The following is a 27,410-nucleotide window of genomic DNA, read 5'->3' on the forward strand; positions in this document are numbered from 1 at the left end:
CTTTAAGGGAGACCTTGAAGATCCTTAATGTAATAATTTGGTTGTGGCACAAATCTGAAGGTTGGATTTGGGGCTAGTGAGGGAGCCGAGTACCTGGTTTGCTGTTCACATATGATCTAAATGGTACAAAGCTGTTTCTTCGTGTGGGTACCAACAGAAAGAGAGCCATGTGTCTACCCACAGGGCTTCGCATTCACGAATGTCTCGACATATCCCTCTGAATGTCAGTATTCAACTGTGTATTTCTTACTAGGAGTTTATCAAAATTCCCTTTGGGTAAAGATATTTAAAATTTTAAGATATTTTTCTTAGCATTTGTATAAGATTTCCATGTTAACTGTTAGTGATCCCAGACTGTGTTAAAAACAGAATTAGAGTATTTAATGTTCGCATACTTAAATGAATCTCTTCTATTTCTTCCAGTTCTTTTAAGCATAAAATAACCAATTTAACATACTTACTCAAAACCCTTAATTCAGCTAGATTTTGTTTTATAATGTAAAAACTTATTTTCCTAACAAATGAGAAAATTTTCATTTTCTATCACTAGAAGATATTTTCTTATAGAAAAATCCAGTTATTTGCTAGTCTCTCACCACTTCACGCAGAGCCCCCTTTCAAAATGAGAGCAGCACCTTTATAGAGAGCCTAGTGGATTTGGATGGGTAAGCCCAGGGCAGCAGCCCCTGAATCGGAAGAACACTGCTTCCCTTTTAGGACACTTTACAACTCATGACTCAGCTCTGAAGAGGATGTGGTCGGTGAAGTTTCCTGCTTCTAGTGGTCCCAAGTTCACATGGCCTCCCCTTTTGCGGGCCTGGTGGCTGCAGAAACAAGGGCAGCGGACTCCAGGGACTGGCATTAAACCAGCAGCCATGCTCACCTACATGAGGTAACACCAACAGCACCAGTCTCACCCAGTGCAAATGAAATGTATTGGCCTTAGACATTCCAAGATTTTTGGATCCTCTATAACTATTAGTGGCTGAGGTCACCAGGGAACTACTCTGGGAAGTTTAAAACCTTAACTCTACACATTAAAAAAAAAAGATTATTCAGAATACAGTTTGCTCTTCTTTTTCCCCTAATGTTGTTTATGGTGGTATCTCTACTTTACTATAGGCCAATTCCTTAAAGTCTGCTTTAAATAGTTAATCTCAAGGCAGCATAGAAAATATACATATTCTACAACTTTTCTAACCCTATTGTTTCCCAAAGGTAACTAACTACAATTTCTGCTCTTGAAACTATTCGTTCTTATTGAGTATAGATTAAATGTGTATCTCAACTACTGAAGATCAATAATGCTAATCATTTTACTATAGTTAAAACCTCCAATGCAACTTGGAGTCCAGGTTCAGGAATGAATGAAGAATTGTAAAATAAAGGCCTTGCCTCACATGCCCACTTACTATAGTCAGAGCAAGTTTTGAAACCAGAGTTTTAGTTTGCAATTTATGATGCCATATAGCTATAGTTTAAATTTCTGGCTAGTAAGTTCCTTAAGCCAAAGAAACTTGGATCGCTCAACAAAATGAATAAAGCTACAATGTGAAGATGGTGAAAATTTATTTAACTGTCTGCATGTACCAAAGACTTAATAGTTAAAATTGGAGGTAAAAAAGACAGGATGCGATTATTTTCCAAAAGCACTGTTTTTATTTATACAGAGTCCTAACCACTTCAGTGGCAGGAGGAGTGGGAGAGGTTCCTTTTTCAATTCAGGGGCCCCCATAATGTTGGTCTGTTGTTACGAAACACACAGGCAAGTGGCGTCATGGATTTGGTAAACTAACTACAATGTTTAGTCTCTCTCTGCTAGAGCAACAAGGTGAGCATCAATCTCTGCTTCTGTAAGAATCCTGGAAGGCAAAGGGAAAAAAACCCCACAACTATTTACTTTTTGAAAACTTTTTATTATGCAAAATTCAAAAAACACACAAAAGTAGGATAGTAATGAACTCCTGTGTATCTATCACCCAATTTCAACAGTTATCAATTTATAGCTAATCTTTTAAAAATCAATATACCCACCACTCATCCCTTCAGATTATTTTGAAGGAATTCCCAGACATCATATCAACTTCATCTATACACACTCATGTTTACCTCTTTGACATCAGATCTAGAATTAGGTCTTTTGAAAGAAAAACCCTTTTGGTTGCAATTATGATAGCAAATATTTAAATTAAATATAAAACTAAACTATACATAAAGTATTCTATTTTAGCTCCTATGTCAAAATGCTTTTATACCTACTATAACTCAAGTTTATATCAGCCAAGAGACAAGAAGGCACTCCATGTTGAACATGTTATTTTCTAAATGATGTTTGCCCCAAAGAAATAAAAACTGCTTGGCAATCTTTAATGTGACCCATTACTGGTGAACTTTTTTTTTTTTTTTTTTTTGCGGTACGCGGGCCTCTCTCACTGTTGTGGCCTCTCCCGTTGCAGAGGACAGGCTCCGGATGCACAGGCTCCGGAGGCACAAGCTCAGCGGCCATGGCTCACGGACCCAGCCGCTCCGCGGCACGTGGGATCCTCCGGGACCGGGGCACAAACCCGTGTCCCCTGCATTGGCAGGCGGACTCTCAACCACCGCGCCACCAGGGAAGCCCTACTGGTGAACTTTTAAAAGTGAAATTTGTCAAAGTGACATTTTTGAGTGCAAACTGGGGCAATGTAAGTAGTTTATACAGTTGTGTATACTTATGTTATACATTCTAGTTATTATTTAAGTATACTTACCATCACAGAATTTATAAATGATACAAGAGTTTTTCTGAAGACATACGATCTTTGGTTTCTTACTTATTTAACTTACTTATTTAAAGATTTTAAAGGTTATAGGAGGGTCTCAGAATAGAAAACAACTATTTGTAGATCCTTTAGAGAGACTGCTCCTCCTGGAATTTTACTGCTTTAAGAAAATAAAAAAAAAAGGCAACCTTTTCTATGGGGGACAGAAGGGAATTCATTTCTGTTTTTTAAAAAAATTCTATAAATTTTTCTTAAATCTTTCAAGTTTATATCACTTGCCTACAGGCAACAAAAAGAACAAATTAGAAAAGAAAAATGTACTAACATAACTCTTCAAGGTCTGGTTAAGCTTAGTTTACTACCTTTTTTTTCCCCACCCCTAACAATGACAATTGTGTCTTTATAACTGTGACCTAAGAGTAAATACACACCATAGTCAACATGCGTTCCAGCAGGTTCCCTGAATCTGTGGATTTAACTGAAGCATTTTTTACTATTCATGAGAGTATCCAGGTTCATGGTAAAAGTCAATCACCACACAGGGTTGCTGGGAGGATTAAGTGAACTGATATATGTTAAGCACCCAGTATAGATTTGACTCATGGAAGCTGTGAAGTTGATTTGTGGGAGTTAGTCACTTAGTGAGTAAGAACAGACAAGGATCCAGCATCTGCAATTCAATTAGCTGTATGCAAAATTCAGGGGTTTCAAAGATATCCAAATAGGGTCTGAGGTACATCAGTATTTCATAGTGCTCTTCAAAGCTCCACTTAAATAACCACTAAATAATAAAAGCTCCATCTGAAAACTACTAGTTTGGGAGCTGAATTTCTATTGGCCTTAAGCTAAAAAACACACACAAACACTTATGCTCAGTTTACTTCTCAGATAAAGGAGGTTATTTTACATCACCTCTGGTATTAGATATAAAATAAATGAAATGAGAAGAAAAGCAGTTTATGTCTGTCTTAAGGAGACACCCAGTAAGTTTTAAAACAGATCTCTCAGGTGCTGGGAAAAAAAAAAAAAAAAGAAACTAACTCTAGTTCAAAAAAATTCTTTCCTCAAGTTACAGGACAAATGAACCAACACACCTCCACCTTTCTAGACTAGAATTTATCACTTGGCAAACTTCTTTAAGTACCTGGCCGACAATAAAATAACTCACCTGAATTTAGGATTTTCAACTGTAACTACTCCAACTTCTATTTCTGAAGGTTTGAAATCAATTGATAGAACAGTAGACAGGCATGTAATTGCAGTCTGAAAAAAAGTATCAACATTAAAATAATATAGTATTTTTCGGAGATTCCAAGATTTTTCTCATTCCAAACTTACTCAAGTCATGAGTTAACCACAAGCTATTCATTTTTGCTCCATGTTTGAGGTGATGTAGTTCTACAGCCACACAGATTGCTTAATTCTAACATGTTGCCTGCCAATGACAAGAAACTTGTTTATACCAAGTCGAACTATAAACTAAAGGGCTCCAACAACAAAAAAGGGTGATTTACACAAAACAGTCTGTTTGCCTGGTGATCACTACATGCTAAGCAATGCTTATTAGCACTTGGAGTGAGATGGGGAGAGGATAAAGATGAATGATAGTCTTCTTTCAAGGAAATTACAGTAATAACAATTTAAGAATGTTTTAAGTGGCTTTGTACCCGATGTGATTAATTACTTATGTAACTATGAATTGCAATTAAAAAAAAAAAAAAAACCTTTAAGAAACATTTGAACAGTGCCTCCCAGATGAGAACTAGCTTATTTCCTGTTAGTGTACGATAATACTGCCAACCAAACACAAAGGTATTAGATGGTAATTCTTCCTTTCTTGTTTATCAGAATCATGTTGTTAGTCTTTAGAATTGCTGTATCCCTGACCCTCCTTTCCACAATCCACTAAAATTCTGTTTTTAACTTCTTGGCAGTAAATAAGAAACTTCTTTAGTCTAAGGTTACTAAATATTTGTGTAAGGATTTTGTCTTGTCCTGTCAATTTAAAACTTCCCAATCATAATGAACAATCCCCTCAAGAACCCTGCATAAAAGAGCTCTACTTCTGTGTCCCAGATATAATTTCTCCGCCAAGTCATCCTGTGAGCATATTCTTTTACTGTGAAGATGTCTGCTTCCTTGAAAATTTGGTGTGTGGCTGCTTTTCCTTTAGGACCATAAGAGCAGCATTACTGACTCAACTTTTTCACTTCTGCTTCCAGTTAGCGTAAGCCTAATTTGAATCACAACCATGCAGGTCTTTGGACTTGGTCTTGACTCCTATTCTTAGTTATAGTTTCCCATTTTATATGTGTTTTGTTGAAAGCAGTTTCAAATACATTATGAAATGAGATGGGGAATTAGATGAATAAAAGCAGTCCTCACTGTTCCCATGTGACATCGATTTTACTATTAACCTGACAAATTTGGATATCATGACATAACCCAGGAATAGCCTATACAGATTGTCAATTCTGCAATGATCCTCATTATTCTGTATCGCATAAAAAAAAGGTCAGTTCCTTTCGGCTAACTTACTTCCACTGTCTGTTCAAATGTCCAATCAAATTTCTTCTTCACTTTTTTTTCAAGGAAGCTGGTTGACTCGGTTTGTTTAACTCCTGCTGCAGTGGCTTTAAACCCACAGTAGTAACCTGCAGGATCACACTTGTACACCTGAGGGCCTTGTTCTTCATCTATACCGATTAAAATCATACCTAAACAGAAAGAAAGACCCTCATTAAATATCTTATGTCTTTATACAACAAGATTTCTTCTCTCTTGGTATTGCCACATAGCTGTTGTTAATCATTACTCTGGCCGTCTATTTTAAGTTTTTTTTTTTTCCTGAGAACAGTTTTAATGGGTGACAGTAAATGCTCAATAAACGTGGAAATTAAATGATGTTACAGTAAAGGCAACTCATGAAAGCAAAGAAAATCAGGTTAGCCAATTCCACCATTCTTTAAAAATATTTTTTAAAGGATGTGTTTTGTTTTAAGAAAACTAATAAAACATAGGTTATCACCACAGATAAATAAGGTAACAAATTTCTATTATCCAAAAGGTTTTATCACGGATTTTTTAAAGGTTTTAATGATCACAAATGTAATTTACAATTTTCTAATCCTTGCTATTACCCAAAGCATGTTCCTTTGAACCCTAATCCCTCAAGACGTTAACTGGTCAAATAAATTTGGAAAATATACTTTTCACATACTTCTTTTAGAAAAAATAATATACAAAAGCATATTAGATGTTCTAAAATCTTCTGCTGTAGGCTGACCTACTCTAGCTCAGTAGTTCTTCAGTTTATTTGACCAAGAAATACTTTTTCTTGTATAATTATGTTATTATAATGACATACAATTAAAATAAACAACCACCACCAAACTTCTTTCTACTCAGCAGAGCAGGTAACAAAGTATTTAAAGAATGGCTTCACCCCATTTGAACCTTTTTTATATCGTGTCTTCTTACAAGATTTGGTATTATTCAATGACTCTATTCACATTTATAGATGTTTTATAGAGTCGAGTAATGAGGAATTTTGAAGCTTATTTTATTGATAAACACTATGACAGTGATCAGCTATCCATTTTATTCTAATGTTATGTTACCCTGTAATTTTCTTTACATTTTATACTTGAGCTGTGATACAAAGTACAAGGGCACCACCAAAGAGAGGTCCACTTAATTCTCTGAGGGGGAAAAAAAGAAACACTTCTTTACTTCAGGGTCTTGCAAAATGAGCAGGTTTAAAAGATAAGGAAATGAAGGGCAATCAAGGCAAAAGGAACATGAAAGGTCAGGGCACACCCAAGGAATGACAAAAGATCCATGTATTACAGGAGCTTCAGGTGAAAGAGAAATGCAGAGCTTCAGGTCCAAGAGGCAACTTGGGAGTAAACTGTAAGGGGCCTTGCACATCGTATTAACAACAAAACAACAAAATTTGATTTTAGAATGGTAACTCATGTAGGAATATGGAACAGACTAGGAAAGAGTAAGGAGGAAGAAAGGCAGTAAATTAGGTGGCAGAGGCAAAAGACAATGAAAAAGTGACAGAGGAGATGGAAGGGACATATTCTAAGGTAAAGCTTGATGAATAAACAGATGACCAGGGAAGGGGAGATGGGGGTAGAACAGAAGTTGAGGATGAGAGTAGGAAAAGAGCAACGATTTCAAGTTTGAAGTATCTGTGGGACATGAAGGAAGAGACTGGGCTAAAGCTAATGAGGGAGTGACTGGCATACAGGTAGTAAACGAAGCCATCAAAGTGGATGAGATCACCCAGTAGAACGAAGAGGAGAGAAGGACCAAGGAGAGAAACCCGATGAGCAACAACATTTAAGGGACCAGTAGAAGACGATAAGCTAAGGAAGCTGAGGAGAAGAGTATCATTGAAGAAATCAAGGGAGAATATTTAAGTGACAGGTCAAAAATAGGGTCAGATGCTAAAGAAAAATCATTACACTGACTGCTTTAATTCTCATAAATGAATGACACAATGTCAGGAACAAACGTTGACTTTTTCAGGCTAATTTATTACATTGAATCTCAGATCAGTAAAGCTTATTCCTCTCCCAATAAAATTTTACTTGTTTTTTAAAGAAGAAATTTATTCTAAATACATGAATCACAGGCATATATGTGTGAGCCTGATTCTTTAGGGTGGTCCAAAGAAACAACTACATTGTTAAGATGCCTAATTTAAGCATTTCCATCGAACTAGTAATCTAGAATTGCAGTAGAACCTCCATTACAAAAGCCTAATAGCATCTAAAGTTTAAAGGTAGTGCCTAAAATACTGTTGTGAAACCTATCCTTCCATCACTGATTTATTATAAAGATTTCCTCACCTTTTATAACTTCCAAACCACATGTTCCAAACCCAAGTGTTACTGAAATAACTTTCTTTATGCATGTTTGCTAAAAAAAAAAAAATCATAATTCATCAATTATTTGGGAGACTTCTTTGCATACTTACAACAACCAAGAGGCCTCATTTCAGCATTCTGTGTGTAGACCTGAGAAATATCAGCAATTCTTTTACACAGCATGTCCACAGGAATCTCGTAACCATACTTGTATTTCCAATTAGCTGCTTCATAGCGTGCCCTCTGTACCTGGGATCTGCTGTCAGCTTAGAGCATAAAAAACAAAGGTTTACTTCTTCAGAAGGAAAGAATGAACCTCAATTCAGGTAATTTTTCCCAATATATACATATATCTCCATTATGACTTAAGGAAAACAGAAGTGGTCCACTATGGCTTTTCCTCCCACCAACGTATAATGAATGACTCAGCAATAAGTATGTGACAAAAAAGGAAAAAAGTTTAAAAAATGAAGTTCTATATCCAGCACTGCACTTTTATGCTGAGCCCTTCATCAGCTGTCAAAATAGTTTCTAAAAGTGTCTAATAACTCCCCAAAGACCAGGTTTTAAGGAAAGAAAATAATATTTCTCTCAATCTTTTTTTGGTGGGCTTGAATTTTCCCTTGATTTCAGAAAATAAAAACCCAATGTTATTTTTATAATCCTCACCTCCTTCTAACCAGTGTCACTATCACCAGGTTTGAGATATACTGACTTATGTCCCCTTAAATTACTAACCATATCTGAAATAAATCATCTATGAGAGGGGCCTCAGCTCAGTTTCCCTGACTGTAGCATAGAGGTCTAATTCTATTATACTTATGGTTTCAAAAAAGCTCACAATACTCCGAAGATATTGATACTAGCCTTGGAAGACTGCAAATCTACTCATATCACCTGAAAATCAGACACTAAAGGAAGCCTTTTAAAATTAATACAAAACTCAAAAATAATCTGAAGAAAATAAAAAATCTAAGTAGGTATTAAGTCAATCACCTGTCATTCCTGTCATCACGCAGCCGATGTTTTCGGTTATCTTGAATAAGTGAGTCACTGTGCTGGAATCCAATAATTTGTCCTAATGAACAAAATAAATCAAGATAATTTTAAAAATCACAGGTCTCTGTGTAGTGACAAAAAAATATTATGGAATGATAACAATGAACTATATAATAAATGTCTTCTGCTCATTTTACAGTTAAAAGCAATAAAAAATGGGGGCAGGGGCACAACTCTGTTTTCCTTTTTCAGATGATATGTTTCCTGTGGGCAAGAATTATAGCTCACCAAAGAGTGTTTTGAGGTCCCTGAAGACAAAAGACCTAGAAATCCCAATGTGCTTATAATCATACCACAAAGTTCAACTTGTCAATTCTGTCTACTCAGTTAAATTGTCAATTCTTCTTGGATGACAGACAGGAAAGCAGGGTCAAAGTAAAAACAATGTTAACATATATAATAATATACCCTTGTACAAACTCATGAAACATTCTTGCATTATATTCTGCAACAATTGGCTATCTTGGCAGTACTACTTACAGGTACTTTCTTCTGTGTGACAATTACTGCACAGTCTTTCCCTCTGACAGCTACTGATGTAAGGCCACCCTGGTTAATAGCCTTAAAAGCATATTCTGGAAAATAGAACAGTTTTTTTTAAGAAGTGAAATAAATGATCATAGATTCATACAATGGAATAACAAATAGTTATTAAAAATAAAGAGCTTTATGAACTAACATGGAATGCCATCCAATACATGCAAAGTCAAAATAATAATGATAATAATAAATCGTAATTAAACCAACTCCACTTCTTTCCATTTTGATCATTTTCATCAGGTACAAACACCAAATTTCCAATAAACATTTAATTAAGTTTTATTATATCAAATCTTTATCAATTACGTTTTATCATTTAAAAAGTTTGTTTTGTAGCCATTATTTCTACCAAGTCTGGTTTCCCTGGGTCAAATTTAGGTGATCTAAATTTTCTCAAGATTTACTATTTCTGTTAACTTTTGGTCAATAACTAACTGACTGTATGCAGTTTTAACTGCTGTTAGATTACTTTGCCTTTTTTTCCCCCCTACCAAATTGAAATCTTCTGGATCATGTTATTTGCAATTTTCATGTTACCTACACTATAGGATTCTTTAGTTTATCTATAACAAACTTCAGCTTGTGCACTTCTCTAGCTGCTGTCAAATCATTCCCATGTTAAAACAGCTGAACTGAAGTGGTTTATAAAAACAAACTACTATGGCACCATGTGGTTTAGCTGATAATGACTGCCTGTGGAGAGTAGAATTACAGATGAGACTATCCCTTTCTATGCTGTATATTTCTGTAATATTTAAACTTAATATAAACATATATTTTGTAATTTGGAAAAGAGCAACAAAAATTAATATATGCTCACTGTAGAAAATATAAAGGATAATGTAAAAGAAAAAAATTACTCACTACTCCAATTGTTATCTACATTTGATGCATAATAGATGCTTTTACTCTGTGCGCCAGGTCTGAGGCCTGGTCTTATTTGGTTCAAAAAGCCACTGGTGATGAAGATCATCTGAGGAAGATACTACCTATGACACCAAAGAATTTCCTTTAATAGGAGCTGTGATAAAAATCCTTTGCCAAATATTTCTAAGTGGCCACATATTGAAGAGAACAAAAGAGTAAAAAGACTCTAGAAAAATCACCTCAAAGAAAATCCTCAGATCTAACTTACATTTAACTAGCTAATTACAACAGCTTGTTTTTACCATCCCATTACACCACAAACAACTTCTAAAATATAATGTTTCATAATGCTTCTCAGTTCTGTTTCTCATATGGTCAATAAAGCCTCTACCAGATCAACCCTCCACAGGTAAACTATAAACTCTAGACAAAACTACCCAAAGACACCAGAAAGAGGCCAAAAGAGGCAGATTCCAAAGAGGGAGGCAACGCTTGAAGATGGCAATGGACTGGGGTGAGCTCCCCATTTTCATGACTTAAGTTTGCATGCAGGTCCCAGTCAGGGGTAAACACCCACAGAAAACTCTGTCCTTTTGGCCTGAAGAGCTAGGGAACAGCTTGGGGGAGTAACCAACCACAGCTGCTGGAAAATGAGGAAGAGAAAGGAGAGAGCCAGAGAAGGAGAGCCCCAACTTCTACGTTGCCCAAATCTCTAGCTGATTCCATAACCACACACGCAAAAGACAGACTCCAAGCAGCCTAGCTAGGATAAAAGAATTGAGATTTAAGCTGCCACCCAAATTAACCGCCTGCTAGAACAAATTAACGCTCTTTGGAGGAATATAACAGAATCCAGTCTTCACAACCTAACATTCACAAATGCCCAGGATATAATCCAGAATTACTCAACATACCAAAAAAGAAACCAAACCAAACCAAACAAAACATAGTTAAACATGATCTACTTAGAAGAGACCAACCCTGAGATGACCCAGATGTTGTATTAGCAGGCAAAGTTATTAAAAGTATGTTCAATGACATAATGAAAAATATTCAAGATGAAATAAGAAATCTCAGTAAATTACAAAAGAACCAAATAGAAATTACAGAACTGAAAAATACAATATCTGAAATTTAAAAATTCACCAAGTGAACTTAACTGCAGAATGGAGATACATGAAAATGAACCAAACTATCCCTCTTTTTTTTTTTTTTTTTTTTTTTTTGGCCATGCTGCACGGCATGCAGGATCTTAGTTCCCAGACCAGGGATTGAACCTGAGCCCCCTGCAGTGGAAGCACAGAGTCCTAACCACTGGACCACCAAGGAATTCCCTATCCAATTTTAAACAAGAGAAAACAGATTTAACAAGTCTGTGGGTCAACATCAAAAGGTATAATGTGTAACTGGAGTCCCATAAAGCACGAGAACCCCCCCTCCACCAAAAAAAAATCTTTAGAAATAATGGCTAAAATGCTCCAAATTTGGAAAAAGACATAAAATTTCATACTGAAGAACCAGCAAACTCCAAGCAGGATAAATACAAAGAAAACCACACCTGTGCACTCGTTATAGTCAAATTCCTGAAAACCAAAAGCAGAGAAAATTTTGAAAAACAGAGAAAAAGAACAGATTATACACAAGAGAACAATGATTTGAATTCCATGATTGCACCTGAAGACAGTGGAACATCCTTAACGTGTGGAAAGAAAAATCATCAATTCAGAATTCTATATCCAACAAAAACATCCTTCAAGAATGAAAGTAAAATAAAGATACTTTCAGACTTGCAACAAAAACACTAAAAGAAGTTCTTCGAGCTGAAGGAAAATGATACCAAAAGAAAACTCCAATCTTTAGAAATGAGGAATATCAAAAAATGGTAAATATCTGGATAAATATAAAAGAGTATTTTATTCTCTTTAATTCTTTAAAAATACCTAACAAGGGCTTCCCTGGTGGTGCAGTGGTTAAGAATCCACCTGACAATGCAAGAGACACGGGTTCAAGCCCTGGTCGGGGAAGATCCCACATGCTGCGGAGCAACTAAGCCCGTGCACCACAACTACTGAGGCTGTGCTCTAGAGCCCACAAGCCACAACTACTGAGCCTGCATGCCACAACTACTGAAGCCCATGTGCCTAGAGCCCATGCTCTGCAACAAGAGAAACCACCGCAATGAGAAGCCCACACACTGCAATGAAGAGTAGCCCCCACTTGCCCCAACTAGAGAAAAGCCCTCGCGCAGCAATGAAGACCCAACACAGCCAAAAATAAATAAATAAATAGATCTATTTTATTTTTATATATATATATATATATAAATACTTAACAAAAGTTACATTTGTGGAGTTTATGAAATATGTACATGTATTACTTATAAAAAAGAAAGGGAGTAAATGGACTTTCAATGTTTCAAGGCTTGCACATTTTATGTGAAATGAGAAGTATTAACTGGGAGAAGTTAAGCATGTATATTATATTCCTTAGAACAACACTAAAGGATGCTAAGAAGTAGCTAAAAGGCTAATAGATTAAAATGAAATTCTAAAAACTGTTCAAATAATTGAAAAGGAGGCAAGGGAGGAGGTACTGGGGAACAAATAAACAAACAAACAAAACAAAGACAAACAGAAATAAATAAAATAGTAAATTTAAATCTAACCATGTCAACAACTGCATTAAATGCTAATGGATGAGGGGACTTCCCTGGTGGCGCAGTGGTTAAGAATCTGCCTGCCAATGCAGGGGACACGGGTTCAAGCCCTGGTCCAGGAAGATCCCACATGCCGTGGAGCAACTAAGCCCGTGCGCCACAACTACTGAGCCCACACGCCACAACTACTGAAGCCCGTGTGCCTAGAGGCCATGCTCCGCAACAAGAAAAGCCACCACAATGAGAAGCCTGCACACCGCAACAACGAATAGCCCCCACTCGCCCTAACTAGAGAAAGCCCACGCGCAGCAACAAAGACCCAATGCAGTCATAAATACATAAATAAATAAATGCTAATGGATGAAATACTCCAATTAAAAGAAACTGACAGATGCAGAGAACAAATGTATGGACACCAAGTGGGAAAAGCGGAGCGGGAGAGTGGTGGTGGTGGGATGAACTGGGAGATTGGGATTGACATACATGCACTATTATGTATAAAATAAATAATAAGAACCTGCTGTATAAAAAATAAATGAATATGTAAAATTCAAATAAAAAAATTTTAAGATTAAAAAAAGCAGAAACTGTCAGAATGGATAGAAAAGCAAGACTCAAATATATGCTGCCTACTGGAGACACACTTTAATAAATGGATGAAAAAACATATACCACGTAAAAGTAAGCATCAGAAAGTTGGAGGGACTATATTAATATCAGATAAAGTAGACTTCAAGACAAAGAGTATTATCAGAAATAAAGAGGAACATTTCAAAATGATAGAAGAATCAATTCATAAGAAGACATAACACTCATAAATGTATACACACTTTTTAAGACTACTTCAAAATACATGAAAGGAAGATTGACCAAATTAAAAAAAGAAATGGACAATCACACCCAGTTAAAGATTTTAACACTGGCACTCAGCAACCGCTAGAAACAAACACCAAAAAAGTAGACATACATGATATGAACTACACCATCAACCACCCTGACCTAGGTGGTATCTGTAGAATACTACTGGCAATAACTGAAAAATATACAGGCACATGGTATTAACAGTACATGGTACATTTACCAAGACAGACCATATGTTAGGCCATAAAATAAGTCTCAATTTTTAAAGTGCTGAAATCCCTATACTTAGGGAAAATTTTAAATTTGAAAATTTAAAACCACACTTCTAAATAATCCATGCATCAAAGAAGTAATCACCAGGGACATTTTTAAATATTTTGAACTGAATAGTAATAAAAATGTATCAAAACTTGTAGGATGCAGCAAAAGTGTTCAGAAGGAATTTTACTGCTATGGTGGACAGATCCTAAGGTGGCCTCCCCTCCACAATACCTGCCTCCTGGTATTCACATCTCTGTGTAATCCCCTCCCCTGAGTGTGGGCAAGATCTCTTAACTTCCTTCTAACAAACTAAATATGGCAAAGGTGATGGGATGGCACTCTACTGATTACAGTATATAGACTCCACCTTGCTAGCAGACTCACTCTTGAGATTCTTCCTGCTGGCATGATAAGTAGCTATGGGGCAAGAACCACCGGTGGCCTCTGGTGAACAGCCAGAAGGTAGTTGGGGCCCTCAGTCCTACACTGCAAACCTAAGTTTCCACTTTAAGAAGCTAGAAAAGGGCAAAGTAAACCCAGATTAGAAGAAAAGAAATAATAAAGATCAGAAATCAATGAAATAGACAAAAAAGAGAACATGAGCAAAGTCAAAAATTGATTCTTTGAACAAAAAACAATAAACCAACGGGACTTCCCTGGCAGTCCAGTGGTTAAGACTCTGCACTCCCAATGCAGGGGGCATGGGTTCAATCCCTGGTCAGGGAACTAAGATCTCACGTACCGCAAGGTGCGGCCAAACCAAAAACCAAAAAAAACCCAACAAAATTATAAGCCTTTTGGTATGTTGAAAAACGGTCCCCAAATGATATCCATGACCTAATCCCTGGAACCTGCAAATACTACCATATATAGCCACGGGGGAAAAAAAAAAAAGAGAGAGAGAAATCTTTGCACATGTGATTAAGTTAATCTTGAGATGGGGAGATTATCCTGGTGGGCCCTAAATGCATTCCTATTAAGAGACAGAGGGAAACTTTATACACACAGAGGAGAAGGTGCTATGAAGAGGGAGCAGACAGATTTGAAAATGCTGGTCTTGAAGATCAGAGTGATGCAGCCGCAAGCCAAGAAATGCTGGCAGCCTCTTGAAGTGGACGAGACAAGGAACGCATTCTTCCCTAGAGCCTCCAGAGAAAGCATGGCCCTGCTCGACAGCTAGATGTTCGTCTGGTGATACAGATTTCAGACTTCGGGCCTCCAGAACTGTGAGAGAATAAATTCTGTTGTGTTAAGCCTCCAAGTTTGTGGTGATTTGTTACAGCAGCCACAGGAAACTCACACAAACCTCTAGCCAGACTAACTAAGAAAATAAGAGAATACAAATGACCAGTTACCAGGAATAAAAGAAGAGTTATCACTACATATTATAGAGATAAAGAAACATTAGGGACAATCACTTCTATACAGATATATATCTGGGTTACCATCCTTGATCTCACCTGATTTCAGTTCCACATTTTCAACTCCTTGCTGTGTTATTACCTGATTGTTCGGAACACAATTCTGGCCTAAAAAGTATTCCATCTATGGTTATACAGGGCTATTAGTTTGCAATTTTTACCATCTCTCCTCTTACACTGTACTTTTTGCTTAGAGACCTTGACCCTTCCCACACCCATGTCTGCTGCTTCAGGTCCTCTCTGGACTGCCCTATCACTCTTACTTCCTTCCACCTAGCCAATGCCTGCCCTTCCCCTCAAGCCTCTTCCATTTCCCATGGACACTTTCTCTGATTGTCCTAGAAGGGACTCTTCAACCCTTTCTCTGAATTCCCATAGTATTTCCTATCTCACCAGTAATTTTAGCATTTTCAAATGTGTATTTCCCCCTCCACCACCAAAATGGATAGTCAAAGAAAGCAGGAACCAAGGAATTTTAAAATTACACTTGCAACCAGTAGACACTAAGTCAAAGGTTGGCCATGGACCCAATCCAGCTTACTCAAACTGGTTTAGAATACACAGTTTTCTAGAAAGATTTTAATTAACTAAAAGTCTGATAAAATAAAATCAGGGTTTAGTTTTTCTTAGAAAAAAAAAATTCTGGTATCTTTTGACCCTCATTCCCACATAGCAACTGTCCTGCAGAGGAAAAATCATCTAGGGTTGGCATGTGTTTTGCAGTTTTTCACAGTTCCCATCACTCCTCCTCCTATCTCACCAGCCGGTTTCACTCATGTGCATTACTTATCCGGTCTGCTTAAATAATGCAAAAGATAAAAGGCCACAAAAGAAAGAGCTACAGCCCTCACCATACAATAAAATTTTGTCCCACAAAAAAAAATTTTTTTTACACATAGAAAATGTTTCTCAATAGACAATGTGCCTATGAATTAGCCAGTATTCATTAAAGGAGTAGAAAATGTTTCTCAATAGACAATGTGCCTACGAATTAGCCAGGATTCATTAAAGGAGTCCTAGTCCTCTCTCCCTCTCTGTATAGAGTAGTGCTGTCCAGCAGAACTTTCTGTGATGATGGCAGTGTTCTACATTTGCACTGTCCAATATAATAGCCATTAGCCACATGTGGCTACTGAGCACTTGAAATATGGCTAGTGCAATGAAGGAACTGAATTTTAAATTTAATTTAAAGTTCTTAGTTAAGAATATCATTCCTGGGACTTCCCTGGTGGCGCAGTGGTTAATCCACCTGCCAATGCAGGGGACACAGGTTCGGGCCCTGGTCCGGGAAGATCACACGTGCCGCGGAGCAACTAAGCCCGTGCGCCACAACTGCTGAGCCTACATTCTGGAGCCCGTGAGCCACAACTACTGAGCCTGCGTGCTGCAACTACCGAGGCCCATGTGGCCAAGAGCCTGTGCTCCGCAACAAGAGAAGCCACCGCACTGAGTAGCCTGTGCACTGCAACGAAGACCCAACACAGCCGAATCAATCAATCAATCAATCAATCAATCAATCCTGCTCTTCATCTCCTACTTTCCAGTCTCCTTCACTGCTTCCATCTCTTCAGCTGACTCCTTAAATACTGGTATCCCCCAGAATTCTATCATTTCTCCCTATCACTAGATGATTTTATCCTATATAATCACCACTATGTCATCTTTAGCTCTGAACCCACATTTGCAAATGCCTATTTCTCCCACAGGCATGGCTGAAATTAAACTCCTCTTCTCTATAAACCTCCTTCTTTTTTTATAGTCCTTATCTCAAATTACTAACCACCCAAGTTTTCAAGCTGGGTACCATTTCTGACTCTTCACTTCTGTCTCATCAGAGAAATGTCCACTCGTATCTAGGATTTGCTTTAAAACAGTCCAGCAGAGATGGGAAAAGTATATGGGAAAACAAGATTGATAAAATGCTGACAACCGCTGAAGTGGGATTATGGATACATGTGGGTCATTTTATTATTCTACCTACTTTGGTTTGAAATTTTCCATAATAAAATTTTTAAAAATAAAACTCAAGGGATTCCCTGGTGGTGCAGTGGTTGAGAGTCCGCCTGCCAATGCAGGGGACACAGGTTCGTGCCCCAGTCCGGGAAGATCCCACATGCCGCAGAGTGGCTGGGCCCGTGAGCCATGGCCACTGAGCCTGCGCGCCCGGAGCCTGTGCTCCGCAACGGGAGAGGCCACAACAGTGAGAGGCCCGTGTGCCGCAAAAAAAATAAAAAAATAAAACTCAAGAATCTCCCCTTCTCCAGCCTTTCTCTCTCAATACCTTAGTTCACTCATTAGGGCTTATATGGATTACTGAACAAGCCTCTCCAAAGTGGTCTTCCTGTCATCTGTCCCTTTCTACTCTAGTTCTACACTCAACTCTTCTATTTTACTTAATAATTTTGCCGTTCTTAAAGATTTCTGCCGGCTATGTCCAAAACCTATGGGACAAAGTCCAAACTCTAGAATGGCATCCAAATCTCTTCAAAATTTTGCTACAATCTACTCTTCCAGTTATCACTGTCTGCTCCAACCACACTGACTGACCAATACACTGGTCTCACTGAATATCCTTATCTAATCTCCATGTAGATCAATTTATATTCTCTGAGGAAACTTTCCTGGCTCTCCCTGTGAGTGTCACTTCCAAAAGTACCCTTTTTTGCACAGATATTTTAGTACTTACCATGGTGCACTGCACTGTAATTTTCAATAAAATTTTGTGTAAATGAATCCCCATTATAACACTACCACCAGCATAAAATAAATAAGCTACAAAAACACATATTGTACAGCACAGGGAATATAGCCAATATTTTATAATAACTATAAATGGGGTATAACCATTAAAAATTGTGAATTACCATGCTGTACACCTGAAACTTATATATTGTTCGCCAACTATACCTCAATTTAAAAAAATTTTTAACTAAAACAATTTTAATTTAAATAATACCACCATAAAATATGTATGTTACAATAATTTCCACAAAAATGGAAACTGCCAAGTAAAGAATCTAGAGACAATAACTAAAAGGTATCTTCTAAAGAAACACTGGGAGAGTAAAAAGTAATGTCACAGTTTATAGCAGAGGTGAGCACAAAGCCCAATTAAGAGAAAATAGCTCATAGACAGCATTTAAAAGGCATGTTTAGTTTTTAAAAGTCAGAATTCACATGTCAGAAATAATAATTAAACACTTTATCTCCATTACTAAAGATTTGTGTTTTTGGATAAAATTTCAGAAACTTACAAAACTAGCAAGCACTGTTATGTTAATCTCAGTAATCTGTTATTGAATGTCCAAGATTATGCAGGAAAATGACAGCCCATTTCTCATTTTTTAAATGGGAAAAACTATAATGAATTTATTATTTTAAATGGGAAAGATTATAATGGATTTAAGTTACATATTAAATTTCTTAATTAGTAACTTAAATACATAGTATATTACCTATTATACATGTATTAGATTGAACTACACGAAAGAGCTATTTTTATAGGTAAAAACCAGTCAAACACCAGCAGTTTCACAAGGTTCAACCTAACAACAAACAGGTTAGAATGAAAACTGCTTCCTTGATTACAAATAAAATGGTTAGTAAACAGTTGTTTGTATATAGAGACCTCTTTTCCACAGTAATCTCTTACACACTCTGCTTCCTCCTCTACAATCTTCCTCAACACTTTCCCAACTTTTCCAGGACTCCGTATAACACTAGGAAAAAACAGGGGCTAAATAAAAGGTACTGTGACAAAATGTTCAGGACAAGCACACAATGCCCGACAATGGCTCACAGTATGAGCTGCTCAGTGTGATGCTAGCGACAACAGCGATGCACATCCCATTTATGGACGCTCATTTCGAAGCATCTACAGGTAATTCTGAAATTCTGCCAATTATAGGAACGTAACTCAAGATTTATCCCATCCATAATTTTGTCTAAAATGCTGAACTGAGATGGAAACTAAATTTTTGGTGCTCAGCATGATGCAGGGTATACGGAAATAGAAATGTTGTACACATGAAACTTAATGTTATAAGCCAATATTACCCCAATAAAACACAAATCTAAAATTAAAAAAAAAAGAGAGAGAATGCAGCCCTAATGACACCTTAATTTTCAGCCTATGTGACCCTAAGCCTACCAGACTTCTAACTTACAACACTGGGAAAAAAATAGACGTTTAAAAACAAACAAAAACCTGTACTGAATTTTGGAAAATATGAGTTTTTCCCATATAAACATGGGCTGGAAAAATAATGTATGGTCCATACATTCTTCAAAGTTTGGTTATCAAAAAAATAAGAGATATTCTACTGGGGAAAGGCAGGTATTCTGCAGGATACGTCTACATTCAATTTGAATGCTGTATGACTAGAAACTTTTTGTTAAGATTTTTTGAAACTGCCATTCTGTCTTTCCCTAACCTTGTAACTTAAGCAGGAAGTGTGTCTCATTTCACAGTGTCTCCAAATATTACACTCCTTAAAATGGTGATGTTCAAGCAGATGGGGTCATTAGAAATCTTGGCGTTTGTGTGTGTGTCGGGGGAGGAGGATATGAGGTTGAAACATAGCAGTGTTTGATCCCATTATTTTTGTGTAGTTTTAATATGTATGTATTTATGAATATATATACATGTATGTATACATATACACATTTAATTTCAAATCAGATTCAAGAGGCCATGAGAAGTCTGGGTTGAGAAACACTACTTTAAAACAAGAATTTTTTTTAACAGCAAAAGAAGCAAACAGTAAGTACTCCTCAATCCACTTATTTGTGAAACTCCTGATTCCATTTTTATCAGCCACTTGTTTCTTCCTGACAGTATCCCTCACAGAAACATTTTACTGAGCACTTACTATGTGACAGACACAGTACTCTACATCTATTAGCTCATTAAATCCTTAGAGACCTATAAGGTAAGTGGAATTATTATCTCTATTTTACATATGTATAAAGTTTTCCTAGTTGGTGTGGAGCAAGGACTCCCCAGGAATCCTGGCTTCAGTACACAGTACCACTTCCAGATTAGAAAACTGTCCTCTCCAGTCTGTCTCTACCAGACCATTTCTTTCCTTTCCTTATCAGCATGCTCCCTTCTTAGAAGCAACCAAGCAGTGCTCACTTTCATCTGGGAGGCAATTCAAGTGACTGCTCCTACCTCCCTTGCCAGGCATATCCAGCAAAAGACCTGCAAGCAGAAGAGAGGCCTGAAAGTAGTCAGGCTTATGGGCGTTCGTTTCCCCACTGATAAGTGCTCTGTATATAGCGCCACAGTTTTTCTATATATACATACACACCCACACACACACACCCACACACACACACACACACACACACACACACCCTACCCCTAGAATACATTCACTGAGAGAAAATTTTCAAGGCACAGGTAACAATCAAAAATCTTTCTCTCTACTCCTTGGGAACAAACACTGCCAACAGTTCGTTTATGATTATAGTTAGCATTGTAACTTTAAATTTATACCTCTATTTTTTAAAATTTATCAACGTTAGACTACATTTATCTTTTGAACTCCAACTACGGAAGATGAGGAGCATACTCGCCTTTCCATTCCCTTGTCATCTCTCCATTTTTCTTATATTATTTTTCCACTGTTATGGTTAACAATTTGCACTTTATAATTCTTATACGTTTTGTCTTTGGCAGATTCTAAAGTTTATAAACTAATAAACAGTACTTACAACATTATGACAATGTACATATATTTCACTAGAGAATCAAGCATGGATGGACAATGAAAGAAGAAAATAGAGCTACTAATTTAATAGACCAAAAATAAAATAAGCCAAAGAATCAAACAAAAAATAACATTTACTGAGGACTTAATACTGTGCTAAGCACTCTACATGTATCATTTTATTTAATCCTCAAAACAACCATATAAGGAAGGAATTATTAGGCCAACTTTGCAAACAGAAACTAAGGCTAAAGTTATATCACTTGCCCTGGTGAGCTAGTATGGAGGAGAGCAGGAATTTGAATCCAGGTATGGCTCCAGGGCCTGAACTCTTCACCACTACACTGCTTGCTCCTACTAACTATTCTTTCACTTTCCTTTTCCTAGCAATGTCTAATTAGTGCCCTGCATAGCAGAGGGAGTGTGTTATACAACAAGACAGGGCTTAAAATTATTCTGTCTAGATATTTAACTTGTTTTGAACTACATGTTCTATTCTGAATCTTTTAAAACCATTAAAATGACACTATATTCAGCCTCTCTACTCACCAAATCTGGGAAGCGTTAAAGCCTACGCTTTACGGCTAGATTTCACAATAAAGTATACAAAAGCAAAGTGTAGGTCTAAGTGACTTTTCCTGTTTGCATATTAAAAACCATGAAATAGAACATTCAAAGCATAGTCTAACATAGAAAAAAATCTTTAAAACTCAGGAATGAAACTTTAAAAATGAAACTTCCTTGAAGATACAGTTATCATCTCTCTGTTCTATCTTAGGTCATATTTTTCAATTGGGGATGAGTTAAGGGGTTACTGAATTAACCAATATGATGTTGTTTCTTGCTACGTTATATCCAGTATAGAGCCATATAGTAGACTGCTTTCATTCCAAGTTATCTTTATTTCTAAAATTTACAGGTGAAGAGAACCTCATTTACAGGCCAACTCTCTCCTTATGATTTCCAAGCACAGACGATTTTATCACTGTCCTCGCCAAGGCACTGAGGTACTAAATTCACTCAAAAATGAAACCATCACCGGCCAGTTGTAAATCAGGTTCTCCTGATACTGAATTCTCCAGGGCAAGGGGTTAAGGGTCCGGGGTTATAAGCATTACCCAAACCCTGACACCTTTTCGATCCAACAAAATATTATTACTATACTGAATAACTGTAACTACTTTAGGGTTTATTTCCGTTGAAGCTGTTCAGGAAACAGCTAGTTCACCATACATCATCTACAATTCAGAACCAGCTTTTAAACTATAGTAGCATTCAAACAGATGTGGGTCAAGAGAAGTGCTAGTTTCAAGAGCAGCTCTAGAACTGACAGCCACTCATCCTGTCCACCAGTTTTTCGAAGATGTCCTGAACTCTGTAGGTAGTTGTAATTTGGCGCTTTTTATTTTTCTTTTTATCCGTTTGTTTACGTATCTGTCACTCCCTTTAAGCTGTGAGTTTCAGTATAGGTGAGGGTGTGACATCTTTGCATCCCCCAGGACCAGCACAGCGTCTGGCACACAGAAGGCTCTGAATGCCTACGCGGAGTTAACCACAGGACCAGGAAGTCCATGCTGCAAACAAAGGAAAACGGAGGGGCGACGTTTTAATTGGAAGGTCAAGGAACCAATTACCCATCAGAGGATTACAGACGTTGGGCCCACTCACGTCAAACAGCCCTACCTTCCTCAACGCTTTACAGTGTCCAGGCAGTGCGGCCGCTTGCCCTGGAGAGCCCGAGGCCTTCAGCCTTCGGGCTCCCATCTCTGCCTGCAGATATCAGTGGGAACATCACGGGACTCGACCTGGCCTCGGCCCTCCTCCCGTCCCAGCTCCGGCCATGCTTCAGCCCGGGACTAAACTCCGGCCGCGGCTTCCTGCTCTAGGCCGTACCATGACAGAGCAATTCGAGTGGGCCAAAGGCAAACTCGGTTCACTCACCTACTTGGTAGAGCCGGCCCTCGGGGGAAAAAATGGTAATGTGGCGGTCAAAACCAGCGCTGGAGCCACGGGACATGGTGCACCACTACTCCAAGCACAATCCTGGGGCCCCGTAGCTCCCGCACCAGGTGTACAAGCCCCTCCGGAAGTTGCAGCGACTGCTTCCGGGGCACTGGCGGGCTTCATCCGTTCTTGCGCCCCGAAGTCACGATTCTAGCGTCAGTTCCCGAGCGCCTGAGAACGCCAAGGCCCCGCCCCTGGTGGAGGGTGGGGAGAGCGGACCAAAGGCTTTCGATGTGCGTATGCGCCAGCCCCGTGTGTGGGCGGCTTTAAAATGGTTGGTGAAGTAAGTTCTCGTTGAGGCGGTTTATAGAGCTTTCATCTAGAGAATGAATTGACTATAGCAAGAACAAAAAAAGCTTTCCGGGGCCAGGAGTAGTGAGTTGCCTGTCTGTGGGATCGCGTATTTAACAAGTCTCTCGTTAGTTTTAGCACCTGTATATCCAGCCTGGCTCTGGCTTGCTGGCGTTCTTCTAACCTCTTTACCCAGCCACTTTGCTTCCTGCTACTAGAGGGAGAAATAAATGGATTGCAGCTGCTCCCGCAGCAGCCGTTAATTTCAGGTACAAAAGGGAGCGGGTTCTGCTAGCCACTCCAGAGCAGAGTTTTCTGGCCAGGCAAGATCTTCCTTTGGCCAACAGCCCCCGACAGTTTTGTCTTAAAAGTGGAACTGGGGTTGAAATATAGGTATAATACAGGAATCAGTAGCCTTGATTGATAATGAACAAGAACCGAAGGGAAAGGCTCATAGCAGCCGGCGTTAGATGAACTAATGAGAATAATTCCCAAGCAGGCGAGGTAGCTCCGGAGAACAGCAGGTGGCTTTTGGAACTGTAAAATGTGCCTACTTTGACCTACCTCAAGGCACGCTCCTATTTAGTGAATATAAAATGCAAAATAGATATTAAGCTAGTGTCGCCCGCCCCCTCTGCCCAGTAGTTTGTACGCCAGGAAGGCCAGGTATACCAAGATTTCTGGCACTTCCATACCAGCTGTAATGAATACTGAAGTAGGGATTCTTACCTCTTTAATGTATTTTCTCTTAAACTCACTTTCCATTTAAAAGAAAAAATTTGGTAAGAGCCTCCTAAGGAGTTTGTTATGGAAGTTCCGATTTCTCAAGAGTGTTTTTAAAAAAATAAACTTCTATTTCATTACTGAAAAAGAAAATTCAAAACTGAAACTCGATTAAGAAAATACTAAGTGCAGACATCATCTCTGGCACACAGGGTACTTTCCAGCTCTGGCTGATTCCCAAGTGTACTGATAAAAGTTGTCCCTTGCTTCTGGTTTAGGTCCCTATCCTCAGCACCAACTCCTCCTGACCTTTTGAGTACTTTTTTTTTCCTCAGACACTGAGCAAGCCTCCTAAACTGTAACTCCTACAGTTTACCTGAAGAGTCATAGATAAAATGAGTTCTCTGTAAGGCTGCTTGGAGGGTGAACTCATTCAACAGCCCCCTCTATGCTGATATTTCCTCAAAACTAGGTCTCTAGCTGGATCCTTCTCTGGTGCTGAGTCTTCTCTAATCGCATATATGACATTTTTCACATTGAGACACATGGTACCTCAAAACCCAGCATGTTTAAAACAGAACACCTGGGGCTTCCCTGGTGACGCAGTGGTTAAGAATCCGCCTGTCTGTGCAGGAGACACAGGTTCGAGCCCTGGTCTGGGAAGATCCCACATGCCGCGGAGCAGCTAAGCCCGTGCACCACAATTGCTGAAGCCCGCGCGCCTAGACACCGAGCTCCGCAACAAGAGAAGCCACCGCAATGAGAAGCCCGTGCACCACAACGAAGAGTAGCCCCTGCTCGCCGCAACTAGAGAAAGCCCGCGCGCAGCAACGAAGACCCAACTCAGCCAAAAATCAATCAATAAAATAAAACAGAATACCTCATTCCATCTCTTTTCTCCCAAGCCAGTTCCTGTCCCTCATACCACACTTTCCAAGTCCTCAGAGCCAAAACCTTGCAGCAGCCTTCAGTTCCCCAAAACTTCCTATTCTGTCCCCATGTAGTCTTTTTTGTAACACAAGCTTTTTAAAAATTATTATTTATTATTATATTTTTGGCTGCACAGTAGCATCTCTTCCTGTTGATCCACATTCTTGGAATCATTTTCTTGAGCAAGATCTCATTGGGTTGCTTCTCTGCCCAGATTTCTTTGAGCTCCTGAATCAAAATCAGCCTTGAGCTTAGCTGACCTTGTACCTATCTTTTCAGCCTTGTCTTCCACTTCATCCTCCTATTTCCATTGCAGGGCTACATTCCACAGCACAGCTTTGAGAAGCACTACCTGATATCCTCCTCAGGCTCTCCCCTTCCCCCGCACTCCTGTTCCTCCTGTAAGGACACTCATTCCCATCTCGTCATCTAAGAAGCTCAGGTCCACCAATCTGCCTCTTTTCCCCTATATGCCTAGTGCGTACAACTTGAATCTTTTATTAGCCTGAACCAAATGAAATGACCATTTCTGTAGGTCAAAAGCGTCAAACATTGGTAATCATATGGTTTACCTTAAAGAGTTGTGTGTAGGGGCTTCACTAAAGACTGACAGGGCAGAGCCTGAATACTTTTTATCTCTGTATTCTCTACCACCCCTGGCATGGGGCTTGGCTCATAAAAGTTCAGTAACTGACTGTCAAGTTGAACTAAAAACTGTAGAAAGACAGGGAACAATTGAGAAATGCTTTCATAGCTGCCTTTCCTTCCCACGTAGACACAACCCGCTGTGAAGCACCCCTGGGTGTTCCCTGCCATGCAATGACGAGATATTTAAAATCACATACACTTCAGGCTGTGAAAATTATTTCACACATTCAAACAAATTCTGATCCTCCGTTGAGGTTGCATTTAAGCTGGGCCCTAAAAGAGGCATAGGATTTTGGATGGCATATACACATTAATACCCTAAAGGATACTTCCTGGAAGGAGCCGACCTCATTTTCAATACAACACAAACTGAAAGCTAGAATTAGAACATCAGGCTCCTTGAGGGCAGTGGCCACATCTGTTTTGCTCCCCGGTGTACCCTCAGTGCCAAACAGTACCTAGCATGAAGGAGGTGCTCCGATCATTCACTGAATATGCATTCTCACTGTTTGGGTTTTCTACTATGTTGACCTGTTTTTATTTGAAGAGATTTGTGAATAACTGAAAAATCCAAATCTCAAAACCTAAAAGGCCAGAGATTTTATATTAGAATTTGAGGTTTTTCCACAAGGCCAATGGATTCCTCCGGGAAATCTTGCAGAAAGACGAACCCCTTGCTGATTCCATTGCTAAGGGAAATCCCCAGGAAGCAGACTTCACGAATATGTGCCTTGGGTACCAAGCAGCAGCTAATCTACTCACCCAGGTGGACTTCCCCCTGGGTTGGGGAGCTTTCACAGAAGTCTGGGGACCAGTGCTCCTGCAGCTTTACCACAAGCCTATGGGGGCAGACTTGCTGTGTCTGTATGGAAAATTTGACCTTCCTCTCTGTTGGGCCACCAAGTTAGACTTTCTGAAATGACTCTCTGGTTTTTTGAAAACTTTTAGAGATGACTTGACATCTCGTGAGTCTTGGAAAATCTCCTGGGGGCCTCCATTTGACAAGGCCCACATTCTCCCCTGGGGGTGGAGGTAGGTGGAAGGTAGGGGTTACCCACAAGGCAAAGGTAAAAACTGGCAGCGTAGATTCCCAGTGACTGCAGACATGCTGAATCACATGGTGTTTAAAGGCAAGATAAGAATTTAGCCCTTAGCTTAAGACGCTCTGCTGGTGGTTTCAGTGAGCCAGGGAATATAAAACTGAAGCTTATCTGTGTTTCCATGTGATATTAGCAGGTGTTGAAACAGTGGTAATAGAGTATCTTAGGAGAGTTAGGATTCCCTGATGTCAAGGGGCCCCAGAGGTCAACTGTGGCCACAACAGAGCTAGGGATGTGGCAGTTCTGTGTGGACAGTAGAAGGGAGGTAGCTCCCTGGTCAGACTTTGAGCCATCAGGTGCCTCCTCAGGGGACTGAGGGCAAGAACCTAGTTCCATTCGTATTTCTCCCCATCTGTATCTTTCTCATACCAATAGAAACCCTAAAGCTCTTCCTGTACCCCAGTAGCTATGGTTGGCTACCTAGGAGTTGTCAATCTGTTTGAGTCTCGGGGAAAAAGAAAAGGGTGATTTCTTTGTACTCCAGTTCTATAATTTATGGGCAAAGGAGAGGGACAAATGGGGCATCAAACGTGGTGTGGGAAGTGCTACCGTGACATATGAGGTACTTGGTTATGCTTCTACTCAAAAGCTCTTCAAACCATATTCCAATATGGCAACACTCCCCAGCGCTCTCTCCCATAACACCTAGTGTGGTTCTCTCACCCTCCAATACCAATGGTGGGTTCAATATGG

At 38.9% G+C, this 27,410-nt stretch overlaps 1 protein-coding gene across 1 annotated transcript; it reads right to left on the minus strand.

Moving 5' to 3' along the window:
* Window positions 1-1,644: 1,644 nt before the first annotated feature.
* PSMA6 (proteasome 20S subunit alpha 6) lies at window positions 1,645-23,120 on the minus strand. Its single transcript, XM_060004679.1, has 7 exons — window positions 22,963-23,120; window positions 9,182-9,276; window positions 8,639-8,720; window positions 7,753-7,908; window positions 5,301-5,479; window positions 3,931-4,025; window positions 1,645-1,862 (listed from the first exon to the last, which is right to left on the minus strand). The coding sequence occupies exons 1-7, from the start codon at window positions 23,036-23,038 to the stop codon at window positions 1,805-1,807; spliced, it is 741 nt and encodes a 246-aa protein (XP_059860662.1). The 5' UTR covers window positions 23,039-23,120; the 3' UTR covers window positions 1,645-1,804.
* Window positions 23,121-27,410: the final 4,290 nt, after the last annotated feature.

Source organism: Delphinus delphis, chromosome 2 (assembly GCF_949987515.2).
Source record: "Delphinus delphis chromosome 2, mDelDel1.2, whole genome shotgun sequence".
Taxonomy (NCBI): Eukaryota; Metazoa; Chordata; class Mammalia; order Artiodactyla; family Delphinidae; genus Delphinus; species Delphinus delphis.

Bases quoted from the DNA above. Each gene is read 5' to 3' on its own strand.
- PSMA6 (XM_060004679.1), bottom strand. From the start codon at position 23,038: ATGTCCCGTGGCTCCAGCGCTGGTTTTGACCGCCACATTACCATTTTT. The intron at 5,480-7,752 runs GTAAGTATGCAA...CTTTCTGTTTAG, and splicing joins AATGAGGCCTCTTGGTTGTT to GTATGATTTTAATCGGTATA. The intron at 1,863-3,930 runs GTGAGTTATTTT...TTTGCCTTCCAG, and splicing joins GTTGAAAATCCTAAATTCAG to GATTCTTACAGAAGCAGAGA.